At 41.3% G+C, this 17,423-nt stretch overlaps 3 protein-coding genes across 5 annotated transcripts; 1 reads left to right on the top strand and 2 right to left on the bottom strand.

Moving 5' to 3' along the window:
• Positions 1-578: 578 nt before the first annotated feature.
• LOC106610274 (tRNA (adenine(37)-N6)-methyltransferase) lies at positions 579-4,488 on the bottom strand. Its single transcript, XM_014209534.3, has 5 exons — positions 4,213-4,488; positions 4,039-4,102; positions 3,608-3,765; positions 2,641-3,288; positions 579-925 (listed from the first exon to the last, which is right to left on the bottom strand). The coding sequence occupies exons 2-5, from the start codon at positions 4,092-4,094 to the stop codon at positions 882-884; spliced, it is 906 nt and encodes a 301-aa protein (XP_014065009.1). The 5' UTR covers positions 4,095-4,102; positions 4,213-4,488; the 3' UTR covers positions 579-881.
• A 300-nt stretch (positions 4,489-4,788) lies between these two features.
• On the bottom strand, positions 4,789-7,799 carry LOC106610275 (uncharacterized). Of its 2 annotated transcripts, none has more exons than XM_045722834.2 (4): positions 7,642-7,799; positions 6,594-6,684; positions 5,513-5,991; positions 4,789-5,343 (listed from the first exon to the last, which is right to left on the bottom strand). In XM_045722834.2, the coding sequence occupies exons 1-4, from the start codon at positions 7,703-7,705 to the stop codon at positions 5,228-5,230; spliced, it is 750 nt and encodes a 249-aa protein (XP_045578790.2). In that variant the 5' UTR covers positions 7,706-7,799; the 3' UTR covers positions 4,789-5,227. The 2 variants fall into 2 exon arrangements, with proteins under 2 accessions (XP_045578790.2, XP_014065010.3); XM_014209535.3 differs by having other exon boundaries at positions 6,606-6,684; positions 7,642-7,797.
• A 3,777-nt stretch (positions 7,800-11,576) lies between these two features.
• On the top strand, positions 11,577-16,762 carry anp32b (acidic nuclear phosphoprotein 32 family member B). Of its 2 annotated transcripts, none has more exons than XM_014209538.3 (7): positions 11,577-11,822; positions 14,088-14,237; positions 14,536-14,658; positions 14,929-15,115; positions 15,768-15,868; positions 15,962-16,025; positions 16,144-16,762. In XM_014209538.3, the coding sequence occupies exons 1-7, from the start codon at positions 11,769-11,771 to the stop codon at positions 16,227-16,229; spliced, it is 765 nt and encodes a 254-aa protein (XP_014065013.2). In that variant the 5' UTR covers positions 11,577-11,768; the 3' UTR covers positions 16,230-16,762. The 2 variants fall into 2 exon arrangements, with proteins under 2 accessions (XP_014065013.2, XP_014065011.2); XM_014209536.3 differs by having other exon boundaries at positions 16,141-16,762.
• Positions 16,763-17,423: the final 661 nt, after the last annotated feature.

Here is a 17,423-nt window from a genome sequence, read left to right as displayed (position 1 = left end):
ACACACACAAGAATACAAAGTAGTAGTGTGAAAGAGTGACTTGCTGTTGCTATTGGAAAGGGGAGTGGTTCTAGTAGTAAATCTATGCCAGGCAATGAGAGGCCCACTCCACTCCATCCAACAATGACAAGTTGACCAATCCCACAGACTGTTGTCACACTGGATATAGACAGAGGGCAATTAAGTTCCCAATATAAAGCCCTGAATTTAAAAGACTTTGTACTGGATATCGGATTACTAAAACTGAGAGGTTGACAAAGGTCAAGGGAAATACTGGAAGCAATTTTGGAATCCATATCCTATCATAACGGAGATTATATTAAAGCTGTGCAACAATCTAACTTAGATAGTAATGGTAGTGAACACGCCTTTACTAAACAGAACTGAACCGTAAAGATTCTGATAATTGATAGTGTGCACTGCAGTGTACTGAGGTGCTCTCTTCCAGCCTAGAGGTGCTTGGAATAAATGCCCTATAATGTAACTTACTTAGTCAAATAAAGTGGTACGACCATACGGTATAACCAACCATTTCAACAAGGACCCTATCTTTATAGGAAAAATAAAAAAAATCCATGTTCAAATTCATATTTTCTCAGATTCACCTGTAAAACAATTCTTGAGAGCTGATTCCAAAATCAATCCATAAAACCAGAACCATTAGGATCATATAGAACCTGAACCAGAACCATTCAGCTGGCCAGTTCTTTTCCAACAGCCACGAGTCCGACCCGGAGCACCTCAGCGAAGCCCTGTCCGAACCAGCAGGTGATGTCTGCCGTGTCCAAGGTGAAGAAGAAGAGTCTGTCCTTACGGTGGCTCCTCCAATACACTGACCTGGGGTCAGCAGATAGGACCCCTCTGATGGCGGCCGCAGCCTCCTATGGATCGTGCAGGAACCGGAACCTGGGTCGGTCACGAGATTCTAGAGAAACGGGGACATTCGTAGAAGAAGAAGCCAGTGAACATAGATCTACTTTAACGATTATGGCAAAATGGATGACGGAGAAACATTACTTTTTTTTAATACCGTTGACATTAGTTTGGTAGGATAGTTTAGGCATGAGATCCAATGTTATCTATACAAACCCACTGCAAAAACAATTGGCGCCACAATGGAGCTCTCTGGTGGATGAATGCACAACTCAGTCCTTTTAAAAAGCAATAAAGCTCTCAAGTCAACCTCAGCTCGGGGAGAATTACAGTGAATTCGGAAAGTACTTCCCACCCCTTGACTTTTTCCACATTTTGTTACGTTACAGGCTTATTATAAAAATGGATTGAATTGTGTATGACACTTACATAAGTATTCAGACCCTTTACTCAGTACTTTCTTGAAGCACCTTTGGCAGTGATTACAGTCTTGATTCTTCTTGGATATGACGCTACAATTTTGGCACACCTGTATTTGGGGAGTTTATCCCATTCTTCTCTGCAGATCTTCTCAAGCTCTATCAGGTTGGATGGGGAGCGTCGCTGCACAGCTATTTTCAGGTCTCTCCAGAGATGTTTGATCGGGTTCAAGTCCGGGCTCTGGCTGGGCCAATCAAGGACATTCAGAGACTTGTCCCAAAGCTACTCCTGTGTTGTCTTGACTGTGTGCTTAGGGTCATTTTCCTGTTGGAAGGTGAACCGTCACCCCAGTCTGAGGTCCTGAGCAGGTTTTCATCAAGGATCTCTCTCCCAGTCCCTGCCACTGAAAAACATCCCCACAGCATGACGCTGCCACCACCATGCTTCACCGTAGGGATGGTGCCAGATTTCCTCCAGACATGACTCTTGGCATTCAGGCCAAAACGTTCAATCTTGGTTTCATCAGACCAGAGAATCTTGTTTCTCATGGTCTGAGGGTCTTTAGGTGCCTTTTGGCAAACTGAAAGCGGGCTATCATGTGCCTTTTACAAAGGAGTGGCTTCCATCTGGCCATTCTACCATAAAGGCCTGATTGGTGGAGTGCTGCAGAGATGGTTGTCCTTCTGGAAGGTTCTCCCATCTCCACAGAGGAACTCTGGAAGTCTGTCAGAGTGACCATCGGGTTCTTGGTCACCCACCTGACTAAGGCCCTTCTCCCCCTATTGCTCAGTTTGGCCGAGCGGCCAGCTCTAGAAAGAGTCTTGGTGGTTCCAAACTTCTTCCATTTAAGAATGATTGAGGCCACTGTGTTATTGGGGACCTACAATGCTGCAGAAATGTTTTGGTACCCTTCCCCAGGTCTGTGCCTCAACACAATCCTGTGTCGCAGCTCTACAGACAATCCCTGACATGCACTGTCAACTGTAGAACCATATATTGAGTGTGTGTGCCTTTCCAAATCATGTCCAATCAATTGAATTTACCACAGGTGGACTCCAAATCAAGTTGTAGAAACATCTCAAGGATGATCAATGGAAACAGGATGCACCTGAGCTCAATTTCAAGTCTCATAGCAAAGGGTCTGAATATTTATGTAAATAAGCCATGTTTTTTATTTTTATACATTTGCAAAAAAAATATATACCTGTTTTCGCTTTGTCATTATGTGGTATTGTGTGTAGATTGAGGATTTAAAAAATATTTAATCCATTTTAGAATAAGGCTGTAACGTAACAAAATATGGAAAAAGTAAAGGGGTCTGAATACTTTCCCAATGCATAGGCTTACCTGTATTGATAGTGGCAAGGAACTCCCCCAGCTCTCTCTCTGCATGGGGGGTGAAGCGCACCTCCAGACTGGCCACAGGAGGCTCCCTGATCCAGCCAGCGATGGTGCTGTAGGCCTCTTCCCCATAGCAAGGCCTAGCACTATCCTCCACTGGCTCCAAAGGCTTGGCTTTAGGGCCATCTGAAGCCTGAGACTTTCCTACAGAGCTCCCCAGGGTGAGGCAGTCATCTCCCTCGCTGATGTAGGCCTTGAGCTCCCCCAGCACAGTGGTGAGGTCTTTGCCCAGGGCTTTCGGAGCAGAAGAGCTGGAGGCATCGCCTGGACGTAGGATGTGAGCTTTGGATTTGTCTTTTGAGTGGAGTATTCTGGGGTCTGCGCTATGACTATCCTGCCTCTCAACCCCCAAGTCCAACTGGGGATCAACAGTACAGGAGAAAGAAGCTACTGAGTCTGATTGCAGCGTCTCCACACTGGTGGTCCCCTCTTTTGTTGGTACACTGGTGCTCTCAGGTTGGACGCCAGAGTCATAAGTATCTGTGTCAATGTCCAGTCTACTGTGTGGGGAGTCATAGTCAGAGATGTAGGGTTTGATATCGAGGACAGGGGTGCCTTCGATCATGTCTATCTCACTCAGATGAAGTGTGTCACCTTAAAGTAGAAAGTGAACTGTTTATTTCATAAAATACACCAATCCACATAGCAGGAAGTTCGAAACTGAACAATAGTGTGCCTATGGCATGCCAAGCTTAGCCATTATGGGGACAATAAGGCTAAGCATACCTGCAATAATGTCATACACACCCACAAACTCTCTCTCTCTCACACACACACAATGTACTGCTCAATCTGAAATGAGACTGCAACATTCTGGGGGTTATATATTTGGGGACACACCTTTAGACGGAGCACTGTCACACTGCGCACAAGAGCAAAGCAATTCGAGCTGGTTTTGGCAACTGATACTAACCTGTGACTCTGTCCAGCTTGGCCAGGGTCAGACCCAGGGCGTTGGGCCGGTGGGGGCTACGTGTGGAGTACATCCCAACCCTCTGGCCGTTGAGTCTGGGTGGCTTCACCTTAGCCTTATAACTCAGGTGGCCATTCTTATGGAACAGGAAGATGACCCTGGAAATGTAATGAGTGAAAGCGGGCTAATGTATTTCTTGTACATGTGTAGACAAATTGGGAATATTGGGATGTAAGTTGATCAAAACAGTTCATGACTAAGAAAATGGTTGTGACATCCTTGATACGTTTAGCTAATGAGAGAACTGTCTTTGCAAGAAATACAGATTGTTTTATGTAGTACTGCAATTGCTACCTTCTTAAACAGGCTTAAGTTTATGGAGCTACCCCCTCTACTAAGTCTAGCGCCCTATCCCAGTCTCTAGTACGTACCAGACATGAGAGTAGTTGTCCAGGCCGACCAGTGAGTGTTCAGGGTTGTTGGACATTTGAATACCTGTGTTGACACATTGTCAGCAGCATATAGTCAGTATGTAATAAGGATAACGACTACGCTAGATGTTTTTTCCAAGATGCCATGCGTTGCATTATGCATTTATTTCATACCTGAGATTTTTTATTTATTTTCGCATGACAGATATCTGCTGGTTGAGTTTGTTGACATGCTCGGTACAGTTGCAAATGGCAGACATTTTGATAGCGTCTTGATTGCTTTGCTAGTTTGTCATTAACTAGATTAAATAATCAAAATTCATACAATAACATCTGATAATGTTGTAAAATATCAGAGATTGTTTATACTGCCTAACAAAAGTACACATCTCTGCTGAAATGCTTCCGCACATGTGTGTCGTCATTTCTAGCTGGCCAACCAGCAACTTACTAATGGAAAGCGGTGACTGACTGCTGTAGCAAGCATGCGCAAATGATTATGTAAATTGTGAAGCAAAACATCAAACTCGTGTCCTGTTGGAGAGTTATGGATGAAACTCGTAGAAATAACTATTTTTAATGGTTGTCAGTTTAGAGAAATGTCAAAACAACATGTCTACTGTAATATTGAATATATATATAATGACTCCTTGGAGATTGTTTCACTACTGTAAAAGGACAGCAGAGGGTACTATTGAGCAACTGAGACTTGTTCTTGTTTTGTAGATGATCATAACAAGGAGACAGTCATATTATCAACAAAGCATCACACCTTTATTATCATAGCGCTTATCTCAAATAAACCATTGGTATAAAAAAAATTAAAAATCACAATTAGAAAACACAGTTACCAGAAATGATTAAATACAAATGTACTTTCAAATGCTGCCATATTTAACTTGTACAAATCATTTAGTAAATACAGACAGTGCAGTTCTTGCAACATAACAAATTTAGACACCATTCATGAAGCAGAAATAAATAAATCCATGGGTAGGTTTAAAGCTGGAATTCATGCATTTCGTTGTACATAACATTTCGTATCCATACCCTATCAGGCTCAAAATTACAAGGATGAGTTAACCAGTAAGGCTAAACTGCATCACCTCTCAAATGCACATGTTGACAGAATAGATTACTTTGCATGTAATCTGTCTGTATGTTATCAGAGGCCAGATCTGAGTGGATTTCAGAAGAAGGTTCTTGGTGGATGATCTTGTGAAGGAGCACCAGTGTAGAACCTGGGGAACGTAGAGAACACTCTATTCTGTTCAGGCACATTGACAGACGGCTCCTCATTTGAACCTACGACAGAAAGGTGGTTAGTTTAACATTTCTGATTATATATGTGACAAGATCATATCCCCCACAGCTAGATAACATCCCAATGAGCTCATTGGCCAGCCACTTCAGTACATTCACAAGTCATGTACATGACTGCAAAGAGACATCAATTAATTGATGCCATTAGTACCTTGATCAGTGCCCCGGTTGTTTTGAGATGGAGGGACGTCTTCCTTCTCATCAGGACCCAAGTCCTCAATCAGCACCTGGTCCAGGGTGTCACTACCCTGGTCACTGCCTTCTGTGTACAGGGTCTCCAACAGGGATGGTGCAGGGGCAGTAACAGGGTTATACATTGGAGAAGGGGCAACAACAGGCACAGGAGCAGGGGCAAGGATAGGGATAGGGGCTGGGACGGGGGGAACATACACCGGTAGTGATTCTGGCGGGCTAGGGTCCACCGGAAGGAATGGGGGTAGTGAGATCAAGGTGGGGGCAGGGGTGACTTCCACGGGTTTGGACACCACCTTTACAATGACAGCCTCCTGTTCTGGCTCTTCCTGGGAAGCCGGGAGCTCCGGTGTTGGATCAGTCTTCCTCGGCCTTCCTCGTCTTCCTGAGCTACTCTTCTCCTCTCTTCCCCTCGCTCTCTTCCTCCTGCTCTCTACCCTGATGTCACACAAATAGTAATGTAATCGTGGGTCGTCATTATACACTTCCGCGCAACTGGAATGTTTACACTTTGCAGCTGATTACATTGATAAGCTTGGCGATATTCATTCATTCATTGTTGATAGTGCAAAGTCCTTGATCTAAACGTGTGGTGCCAATAGTTGGAAACGCCTCAGCAACCTTTGGTTTCCTCTTGCTCCATATTGGACAATATGGGCTGGAAGACTGATAGGCAGCCAAATACGATCATTATCAAATATATTGTTTCATGTGCACAACTTTATTTATGCATGTACAACACATCTATTACTATTTTCTGGTCTTACATTCTTTAAACATACAAAAACATAAACTCATGTTAAGTGGCTTTTCAGCAAAACTTATTTAAGCACTAGAGTAAGCCAATAAGGACAAAGGGCTTGGCAGCTGTATTGAAGCCCACATAGTCCACTCAAGTTTCTAGTTAAACACATTTGTCGGCTGAAGCACAAAACCGTCAATAGTGGTTGAAATCTAGGCCTCTTCCTAACTCTAACATGTTTGTTAGAGGATGAGCGTGCATTACTAGTTCTGCACCTCTTCTTAATGTCTACATTTACCCATAAACCCACTGGTTAATCGCCTTCTCCTCGGCCTCTGCCTTTCTTTTCTTGAGAAGGTCTCTGTCTCTTAGCCGCCGCTGGATCCCACCTGTAACACCGACCAACATACGCCAGTCAGACAGTCAGCTATCAACGACAGACAGGACACTTCACTCTCATTCCTCATTTGAATTCTATTACATCAATAGTCAGAGTGTAAGACGCATTTAGTAAATATCGTAATAAACTGACAATGGTTCAATAAAAATTGGGTTACTTAGGCACTTTGTTTCATTATGATTTTGTTCACTGTCCTCTCTGTACTTGATCAATTACTGGTTTATGCTAACAAAACTCTGTCCATATTTGAATGCTCCAGTAGTTTATGCTGTTGTATGATTTGTGTTAGAAATTGACTGCAAAACCAATGCAGCTATGTAGCAGCAGTTGTATAAACCATCAGCATACCAAAGTATAGGATGATAGTACATATTATACCATGGCATTATTGAATACTCCTTTCTGATTGGCTTGAAGGGCATTCTAGAGCGTGTATTATTTCCCTATAACTCACTCTATATTTGCACGCTAGAATTCAATGGCTATAGTTAATTTTTACATGTATTGTTTGAGCTGCTATTGAAAGAAAAAGTTGAATTGAAAACAGTATTGTATAGGATGATTAGTACATGTTAGTACATGGTGTCTGGGACTACGAAAATACAGTATGAGACACAAACAGACTTGTGTCTGGACACAGACAGAGAACATCGACAGCAAAATTGTCTTCCAAATACATGTTCCTATTGAGTTGTAATCATCTTAGTTGTACATCTGTTTGGACAGATCAACCATCAGTAAGTCCTTTGTGACCCAGTTTGCAGAAAAATACATTGCCAGGAATATGCATGAATAGAGCCAATGTTAACAAATAAAAGGACAGTATGACATACTAATACTAGGACTAAGATAGTAACCTTTTCCAGAGAACAGTGGTACATCTGAGAAATAATTGGATATTTCACTATAAAACACAGAATAGAGACAATGTTCAGAGGTCATTTACCTTGGTTATCATTGGGATTTTTATATTCCAACTCTGGTTTCTCTTTATCGAACGTTCCCTCCATTTTTCCTCCTGTAGAAATGAATGTAACTTGTTGAGAGGGGCAAGCGAGCAGAGAGGGGTAAAAACGTTGATAAAAATTATGTCTGTTTGCAAGTCCCGCCCCCCAAAAAATCATTATCTGGTTAACCATTACCATAGCCCTGGAAGAGTTCTTATGGCTCAGCTCTTATCGTATTTGTAAAGGTGGAGGAGTTGGCACAAAACGGGCATAAAAGGAGGCCATGTTGCTAGCTGTGTGTGTGTGTGTGTGCGGGAGAGAGAGAGAGAGAGTTGTCATGGGGCTACCTATACAGATGTGTGTGTCTGAGAATAGCTAGCAGCACAGTATAAATAAAAGATGCTGAGTGTGTCACGGGTGCTCAGGAGAGAGAATGACTGAATTCAGGCAATTTCTCCCTTGATGTTATGCAATATCCAGTCAGTGATATGAGAAGGAGCACAGTACGGTTCAACAAGAGGAAATAAAGCCCAGAGGGACTGAGGCAGACAGTGTAGGTAGCCTAGCTAGCTGTGAGTCAACGCTTCTGGGATAGACTGTGTGCAGCTCGTTAGAAGGGTATAGCCATAGACATGCACACATTCCGGAAGGCTCCACACCGGCCCTACATATATACAGTGTTTGACTTGGACTGAAAAAGGTGCCGCCGGTACTCACTTTGGGTGACGGTACTGTTTATATTTAAGTGCAGGAGTTCCACAATACTTTTGAGCTAATGTTCTATAAGAGGAACAGGAGCTCAAGCAGTAGAACATTTGAGGTGCCAATACTCAGCTCTGGGGAGCTCCTGCCCAAGTCAAACACTGAATACATAGTCTACATACCTTAGGCCATGTATTCTTCTCTTTCGAGAACTACAGTGCGGAGAAAATGTATCCTATATGCCAGATTCACTGGAACTACAGTATACATTCCTATAAGTTGTAAAGTAAACACAATGTCCTCCAACCCATTCACTGAACACTATCTAGTCTGACAAAAAGATAACTTTATGGCTGTTGTTTTTTCTTTCTCACAAAGGAAGAACATAGCCACAAAACCTTGAAATACCGGCATGTTTTGTTTTTGAATCAGGCGGCAAAAGTAGCACCCCTATCCAGCGCCTCAGGTTCTTCTACAGTAGAATGGAGGCATAACCATCTTATCTCATCGCAAGGGAGCTGCTCATTCTCTGGGCGTGTTCTCAATCTTCTCCCTGCACATTGAAGCCTCAGCCTGCTGTGTCTGAGCCAGTGAGCCTCTCTGGAAGCCACTGCTTCACTAAGAGCAAATAAGACTCAACTGCCTATCAGTCTTCAGTCAGGCACAGTGCTACTAAGAGGCCCTATACTTGATTACTGTACTTAGCCTAGTTTCTGGCTTTGGAATTTTGTGTCAAATTTAATTTTTCTCAACCAATAATTTTACATCAACTTAGTAGGCGGCCAAGTACTTTATCAGCCATTGAAAATACTAAGTAAACCATATCCTAAACAGTTCATTCTGGGAGACTAGCAACTTCCAATGCAAGGCCACAAAGAGTACTGCCCTACAAATACTCTATGGACTACCAGATATGTGACACCTCCTCTATTTTCTTCAGCTTTGAAGGAAAGAGTTTGACAATGACACTTATGCGGAACAATTTGCAAAGCAATAGTAGGTTACCAAAATAATAACTCAATGATCAATAAATGAGGACACACACACATACACAAAACTACCTTGAAAAATGCGTGTTGAGGAAAATCAGTTTGCTGGGATCCTGCTGTCAAAATCAAAGCAACTAACACACTAACACTTCAGTAGATATTATACTCAGCCGGTTTACAATAATGTACTCCCTTCTGTCTCTTTAAGGGGCAATCTGCACTTGCTTCATCCAGTTTTGGATGTATAAATTAATTATGTACCCATTGATTCTTGAAGAATAATTTATAAATGCCTCATGAGCTTAGTTCAACTATCCTACCCTATCAGAACCCAAAATACAAGCTTTTTTTACTCCAATGTTTGTAAACAAAGTAGCCTCAAAACATGGTTCAAATTATAATTTTGATTTCATGGCTGGTCAGTCCTTGCATCCATAGCTCGGTCTATGAATTGAGAGTGGTTACATTTCTCCCTCAGCCTTTTACTAAAACAGGGGCAGTGAAAAAACACTCTGTTACTGTTTCCACTGCTGATTAAAGGCTTGCACATATTTCTAAGCAATCGATTAGATAAGCAGATACAGTCAGAGAGGAGAGAAGTCACCCACACACACCCATAATGCATGATAACCTCACGAGTTTGAGGAGGCTGTACAAAGACATTGCAGTGCCCTCTCCTGGTAAATACTTTCTATTACCGATTGCCATGTTCAAAACATGGTTGAAATGTACAGCATAGTACAGTAGGGCCTGTAATGGTATTTATTTTATAACATTGATTCTAAGATAGTTACATTCATATCCAAGATACAAAACTGCTGTTTTCGTGTTTTACATATTGTGATTTAAAAGCTGTGATTACAATTTTACAAATGTTACCACCATATGAATTAAAATCCATACCAAAATAGAAACATATAGCTATCTCAAGCATAGTAGTTGTATAGGTACTGTTAGTCTTGAATAGGACACACATTGGTGACCTGACTAGATCCTACGAAAGGCTTTTGTAGAGATGCAAGAGACTCATTCATTGAAAAATATAAAAAAATGTAAATAAATAAATTGGCTTGTTGATGAACATCAATTTTCCATAGGTGTGTTTCTTGTTCTGACAGAGAGAGAAGGTGCTCTTTGGTGGTAGCGGGAGGCACACTGGTGTGTTCTTCTGCTTCAGGGATCTGGCGTCTCTATGCAGGAAGTGTAAGGGAGAAGTACCTCATCATGGTGTGCATATACAATGCTCCCTTCACTGTAAACCAAATAAACGCACTCTACCTACTGGTTCTAATAAAAGGGAAAATTGTATGAGATTATCAGGCATCGTCATATTGCTTGATGCTGATTATTGGTAAATGAAATAAGTGTACACACATTAAATAAGGTGTAATGTTTATTGAGCATACGTACCTTAGGACAACAATGTCATGTGTTTACGTTGAAATGTACTGATAAACAAAGAATGCTATGAAATTAATTTGCCGCTGCCTTGTCAACAGGTATACCTTATTCGATTGACATGCTATTTTTGCCGAAGCGTGGAAAATAATATGAATAGAATGTTATCGTTAAATTCTATCACTATGGAGAAGCTTTCATACAATGCATAATTACATAAGTAACGAATATATCTAATTATACCTTAATCGTCATTCTAATGGAATCCAGAGAGAACAAAACTGTCCTCAAACATTTACATTGTGTATTTAGTCTTCATAATTATACCTTATTAATGCATTTCAAATTAAGGCCTTTTAAATAATACAATAATTAGGTGGTTGCCTGGGTTCGTCCTGCTTCACACATGTACCAGTGTGTATTACACATGTGTGAAATGGAAATGTACTTTTTGCATATCCCAAATCCCCCTGAGACAACCTGGAAGAGTGGGGTCAAGGCTGGGAGGGGGCCTCAAACATCTCCGCTGTAGGTGTTTAAATAAAGTAAATAATAGTCCTGATTTCATTAGTTTTTTCTTTAGCAATGATTTCTGATTATGTAATCAATTGATTTATAAAATATGTTTCAAATAATCTCCGAATTACAGAATGTTACAAACTGGTTATTTTTATAAAAATAATCAAATAAAGACTAACAACAAAACATTTGTTTGAACTTAGAATTGTACATAATACATCACTTTTCCCCCCAGAAATAAATCGCACCCCAGTTGTTTGATGGCAGCGTCATGTTTTGTGACTGCATTGCCTGTTTAACGGCAGTGGGCATTTCTGACCAGAGATGGCGCTATTGAGTATATATTTTGTTTTAGTCCCGTTTCCCTCCATGGTTTCTCCTCTCCGCGGGTAACTTGGCGTTTGGCTCAGTTCATTATACAGTCCCATATTCTTCCTCCATTAGGGCATCTCTCTGCCTTTGGACTGAATATAAATTACACCGACACCCAAGAGAAAAGTTCACTTTCGTAGGGCGAGATGGACATGAAAAAGAGGATCCACTTGGAACTAAGAAACAGGACACCATCTGATGTAAGTCGTGCCTTTTAAACCAAACCTTTAGTTTTCTGGCTAGCTTGCTACTTTTTTTGCTTTCCAAGTGACCTGTGTAGCTAATGGTGACCACATGGGCTTAATGTTTCTCATTTATTAATAGAGCGGAAAATACTTAACTGTAACAAGCTACATTACACTGTCCCCGTTGGGGCGTGAGGGGGAACAAGACAATATATTCAATCGTTACTTTCGAAAGGAGACTTTTTCTTTCTGGCATTATTGCAGTGTTAACAGTTTCACAGTCACTGGGTAGATGTTGCACACACACGGTTCGAATGCAACAACGTTGTCGCAATTATTTGTTAACTTCTACATCTGTGTTGTAGGAGACGTGTTTTTCCACGATGCGTTAGACATTGACGGAATGGTTTATTTTATATAGACCTTGGTAGCCATGTTTGTTGCTAGCATAAATTCTAAAATGGGGCGCCCTTTATTACAATGCACTTAAATCCACAACAATCCAGAATGTTTACACCATGCCCCTACTTCTGTGATATCATTCATGAGATCACGGGTGGCTTCTTTCCGACATTTTCCACGAATTGGGTAGGGACACATTAGATAGCTAGCAAGCAAACAAAATTAGTCATGAACGTTTGATCTCACGAGTCATCCACATATTGTAGGCTACAACTGCTACTATTACACCCCCTTTTCGCTAGCTAACAATAAAACGTTTTTATATTACTTTACTTGCTAAGAATCAACTGGAATTAGCCAGCTACAATGTCGCCGATGATCTAAGGTTACTTGCCTACCCTCACATTCCGTCAAATGTTACATTGTTCGACTTGAGATTCAAACTAAATGTAATTTCCCGCAAATTAAAGCTGATGTGTTATGTTGCTAATTCGCAGCGGTCAGTAAAATGTTTGGTTCCCGCCATATTATTCCCCACAACTACCACGAAAGCAAACGAACTACTTATTGAAACTGGCTAACCCACACGTTCAGATTCGGTATTTTGTATGTTAATAATTTAAAATGTCTAATGCTTAGGCTACCGACAATCTCCGAATAACGTGTTGGTCGTCGGCTCGCGCAATAGCCTGCCTGAATGACACGAGACAGATGAAACTGCGTTCGGTGCGTGGGCTGTTTAAACTCGACGTTGAAGCTCTCTGGTTTTCATGCAAACATTGATAAAAGTATTCTACATTGAAAGTTAATTTTAAGGGATGATTTTACGTAATTACTGCATGTAAACAGTCATCCATCTCCGGAGAGTTTAGAGAACTCTGCATACTGTATCTCAGGAATCGCCATGTTGTCATTCTGCCGTCTTTGAAGCTCTGGAGAAAGGAGGCTCCATCTTTGTTTGACTAATTTCCGTTCTGAATATTTCCTTCGACGTTGTTTGCGAAACGGTGATATAATGTAACAAACTGTCATATCTGTCGTTCGCTCGACGGCTAGGCGATCCATTTCCCATATAAATTCGATTTGAAAATAAAAAAAAGTATCTTTACAGGGTATATTCGCAATCCTTTCCATTGCTGTAGGGTAGGTAATGGCGGGCAGTCAGGCTTCTCTTGCAGGTCCTCAACTGCACGGCAGCGCTTAAAAGGGCAATGGCTAGCCTGTAGCGAGCTTGCTAACAAAAAGCATTGCTTGTGTCATTAGTGACTGAACAGCGGGCAAGTGAAGGTAGAACTGTATTGTGCGGTTCTTCCTCGTGGCAGCTGGTTTAAAGAAACAACCGCGGTGCCTCGACATAAAACATCATGCAACCAAATACCTTTATTGATGGCTCCACTCGACAGCCTTATCAATGTTTCACTTTGCCAATGTGCAAATCATGATCTTTGACGTTCAGCGTTAACTTTCCTCAACCCTTTTATCGAGTTTTTGGTTGCGTAACGACTGTCCCTCACGTGAACTTTTTAAACGATGATATTTTGTAGTGAGGAATTGAAAGGTTGCAAGTTTTCATACATAAATCAGGAAAACGTCAAAATAACAACCACTCCTGTCATTGAGATCCATATTTTGTGTATTGACCTTTTCAATCATGAAGTTTAGATTCAATCGTAGTTTTTGTTGTTGTATTGATGCCGCAAATTGCTGTTGCCAACATGTGACCATTTTAAACAGATTTTCCCACACCGTTTTTTCATATATGCGTAAAATAAAGCTTTTATAATATGTGTGCATTCTCAATTTTAGTGTTTGTAGTGCATCTGTAAACAATGCATACATATGTTTTTCTTTGGATTACAATTTTACACATTTTTATAGGTACGAGAACTTGTCCTGGATAACTGCAGATCAAATGAAGGGAAAATCGAAGGTCTCACAGCAGAATTCGTCAATCTGGAATTCCTCAGTTTGATAAACGTTGGCCTAATCTCAGTCTCCAACCTTCCCAAACTTGGGAAACTCAAAAAGGTATTTTTATTTATTTTCTTTTTACACAAGTTACTTAGTTACAGTATATAAAAAAAAAAAGACTCCTTTAACAAAAAATACCTTAAGTTCTGCCTGGGGGAGTATAGAAAGAGCCGTTGTATGCATCCCTAATGGAAACCTATTCCCTATATAGTGCACTATTGAGGGCCCTTGTCAAAAGTAGTGCACTGTTATGTAAGGAATAGGGTTCCATTTGTTTTCTGAAAGACTGTTACTTGCTTGGAAGTTTTGTTGTTGTTGACAGAAGTGACTGATATATCTTCACATTATGTTGCAGTTGGAACTCAGCGACAACAGAATCTCTGGTGGCCTTGACGTGCTAGCAGAGAAACTCCCCAACCTCACACATCTAAATCTAAGCGGGAACAAACTGAAAGACATCAGCACGTTGGAACCTTTGGTAGGTACACCAAACTCCCAGTAGAGCACAATACAGTGCGACACCATCTCATTGTCTCAGGCTATGCCTCAAATGACACTATTCCTCGTATAGTTGGCATGCAGATTTGTTTTAGACTAATTTCTGATTTGTTTCCCTATGTGGCTCTGGTCAAAATTAGTTTGCTAGCCTATATGGGCAAAAGGTGTGCTCTAAAATCGAATTAGAGATTTATTCAGCCAGTGTTTTTTTTTCACCCCCTAATTACCCTACACCCATTTGGTCCCACAGAAAAAGCTGGACAGCCTGAAGTCTCTGGACCTGTTCAACTGTGAGGTGACCAACCTGAACGACTACAGGGAGAGTGTGTTCAAGCTGCTCCCTCAGCTCACCTACCTGGACGGGTACGACGTGGAGGACCGAGAGGCATCCGACTCGGACGGAGAGGTCGACGGTGTGGACGATGACGATGATGAGGGTGGGCATCCATTTTTTTTGTGTGTTTTGAGGGAATATGAGGAAGTGCAGATGTGGGTTGAATGGGAGTCTTCTGAAGCTCAGTTGGTAGACCATGACGCTTGCAACGTCAGGATAGTAGGTTCGATTCCCGGGATCACCCATACATAAAATGTATGCTCGCGTAACTAAGTCGCTTTGAATAAAAGCATCTGCTAAATGGCATATATTACTATATATTAGAATCCATAATAGTACATCGTGGATGTTTTGTCATGCAAGGGAATGTTATTGTGTATTTGTACGGTTTGTCGGCATGTGTCTGTGATAACTGACAATGGATGTGATTAGATTTTTATTAGGATCTCTTTTAGTCCTCAGTTGGACTAATCTACCAAGAGTCCTTAAACATTAAAATACAATTTATAATATGACCACATTTTCACATAACACAATGTTCCAAACTGACATTGACCAGATAAATACTCTTTAACGTTCCGAAAAGAGAGATTGATTCCTTCATCTACCATAGTCCTGCACAACCTTCCAATTTATTATATCTAAATGGTTCTAACGTATTGTTTGAATTTCTATATTGAAAGGTTTTTGGTTTGCTCAGATAAATTATTCAGTTGCTCTGAATCGAAATGTGATATATTTATTTTGTTTTTTAGAAGATGAGGAGGGAGAGGAGGAAGACTTTGATGAGGAGGATGATGACGATGAAGAGGGAGTAGAAGGAGAGGAGGAAGATGAGGTCAGCGGCGATGAGGAGGTAAACCCCCTTTTGGTTTGTTTGACTCAATAGTTTAAAAGATCAACAGGGGGCATATTGTTGATTCTGACCTGCTCTGTCCCTTCTCTCCAGGAGGAAGACGTTGGCATTGATGGTGAAGTTGAAGATGAGGATGATGAGGACGACGATGAAGAGGGTATGTCATTGTCGTACTTTTTGTCACAAGCTCATATCCGAAACTCATGTTAAAAAGTTAAACTTTCGGATACTTTACTAAGTACAGTGTAATAACTCTTTCTCATTTCCCCTAGAAGTTGTGGCTGTCAAAGGCGAGAAGAGAAAGCGAGAACCCGATGATGAAGATGACGATGATGATGATGACGACGAGGACGACGATTAAGAGCAAAAAACAAGAGCCTGTCAAGTTACCAACCCCTTCCCTCTCCACCCTTACACCCTGCCTACGCCACGTCTCTCCCCCAGCTTTGAGTCCCCGTGTGGGGAAAGACTGTACCGGATGGGTGGTCCGAGTGGAGCTGCCTGCTCCCGATGGAACCGAGAGCCATTCCCAAGGTTCTCAAGCAGCGCACCACTCCGCATTCTACAATTTCACTGTCAACTCCCCCTTTATGTATACCTGTGTGAGGACTTTGGGACTGGTATCTAGTTTTGGGTCTGTGCTTTTAATATTTTGTTGGATGAACTCTGAATTTATATTTTATGTTGTTGGGTTTATTATTTCTTCCCCCTCTTCTTTTGTCTTTGTTTTATTTTCCGTTCCTTATTCCCCCCACAATAAAAGTATTGCTATAGCAGCTGTGTGATGAGCGAGCTATGGTTTTTGTGGCCGCCTGTTGCACAAATCAAGGTTGTAGCTACATTTTTACTTCCTGTATGACCAAACTACTTTGTAAATAAAATGTTACAATTTTGCGCTTTGCTCTCCTCCTGCCATACTTTTCTCTTGTCACATCTAGAGTTGAATGAATCTGATGAGTTAAGTGCAAGTCGTCTGTCTCACCCCCTGCTGATTGCAATAGGTTGCCTCAGTGGGAAAGGTCTAACACTCATTTTTATATTACATAGAATATTAATTTCCTTAAGGCTTCAGAATGGATACTTCAAAGTCACTCTACAAGATGACATGTTGCACCTCATCATTTTATTATTTTAAATGGGAGGGAAGGATAAAATAGGAAGACGTGAAATCCACTTTAACCCCAGAGTTGCCATGTGTTCGCACTTCTCTTTGTATGTTTGACTTTGAGAGTGGCAAAAGAGGTTATTGGTTCAATTGTAATTTGTTTTGCTTTGAGTGCTCCTAGAGATTTGAGGATTCTAGTGCCCAAAAGCCTGTTTTAGCATGTGCAGCACCACTGAGGACTTTCACCATTTTGAAGTAGTCAACTGGGTGGGACTTCCTATGGCTTAAGGAAAGATCACATAATTCCATCCAGGTCACCAGGAGGAATCAGCCAATGATTTAGACTTCTGAGGAAACATTCCATAACTGCAGATAGTAGTAAATTGCCAACCTTAAAATATGGCTGTGTAGTTGAGTATGTGCCTTCAATCCATGAGGTTATGGGTTCAA

Source organism: Salmo salar, chromosome 08 (assembly GCF_965601325.2).
Source record: "Salmo salar chromosome 08, fSalSal1, whole genome shotgun sequence".
NCBI lineage: Eukaryota > Metazoa > Chordata > Actinopteri > Salmoniformes > Salmonidae > Salmo > Salmo salar.
This window is presented reverse-complemented; position numbering and strand designations above follow the sequence as displayed.

Bases quoted from the DNA above. Each gene is read 5' to 3' on its own strand.
- LOC106610274 (XM_014209534.3), bottom strand. From the start codon at position 4,094: ATGTCCAACAACCCTGAACACTCACTGGTCGGCCTGGACAACTACTCT. The intron at 3,766-4,038 runs GTACGTACTAGA...TTACATTTCCAG, and splicing joins GACAACTACTCTCATGTCTG to GGTCATCTTCCTGTTCCATA. The intron at 926-2,640 runs GTAAGCCTATGC...CCGTTTCTCTAG, and splicing joins CCTTGCCACTATCAATACAG to AATCTCGTGACCGACCCAGG.
- anp32b (XM_014209536.3), top strand. From the start codon at position 11,769: ATGGACATGAAAAAGAGGATCCACTTGGAACTAAGAAACAGGACACCA. The intron at 15,116-15,767 runs GTGGGCATCCAT...TTTGTTTTTTAG, and splicing joins GGACGATGACGATGATGAGG to AAGATGAGGAGGGAGAGGAG. The intron at 16,026-16,140 runs GTATGTCATTGT...CATTTCCCCTAG, and splicing joins TGAGGACGACGATGAAGAGG to AAGTTGTGGCTGTCAAAGGC.
- LOC106610275 (XM_045722834.2), bottom strand. From the start codon at position 7,705: ATGGAGGGAACGTTCGATAAAGAGAAACCAGAGTTGGAATATAAAAAT. The intron at 6,685-7,641 runs GTAAATGACCTC...TCGGTGTTACAG, and splicing joins AAATCCCAATGATAACCAAG to GTGGGATCCAGCGGCGGCTA. The intron at 5,344-5,512 runs GTACTAATGGCA...TTTCTGTCGTAG, and splicing joins CAACCGGGGCACTGATCAAG to GTTCAAATGAGGAGCCGTCT.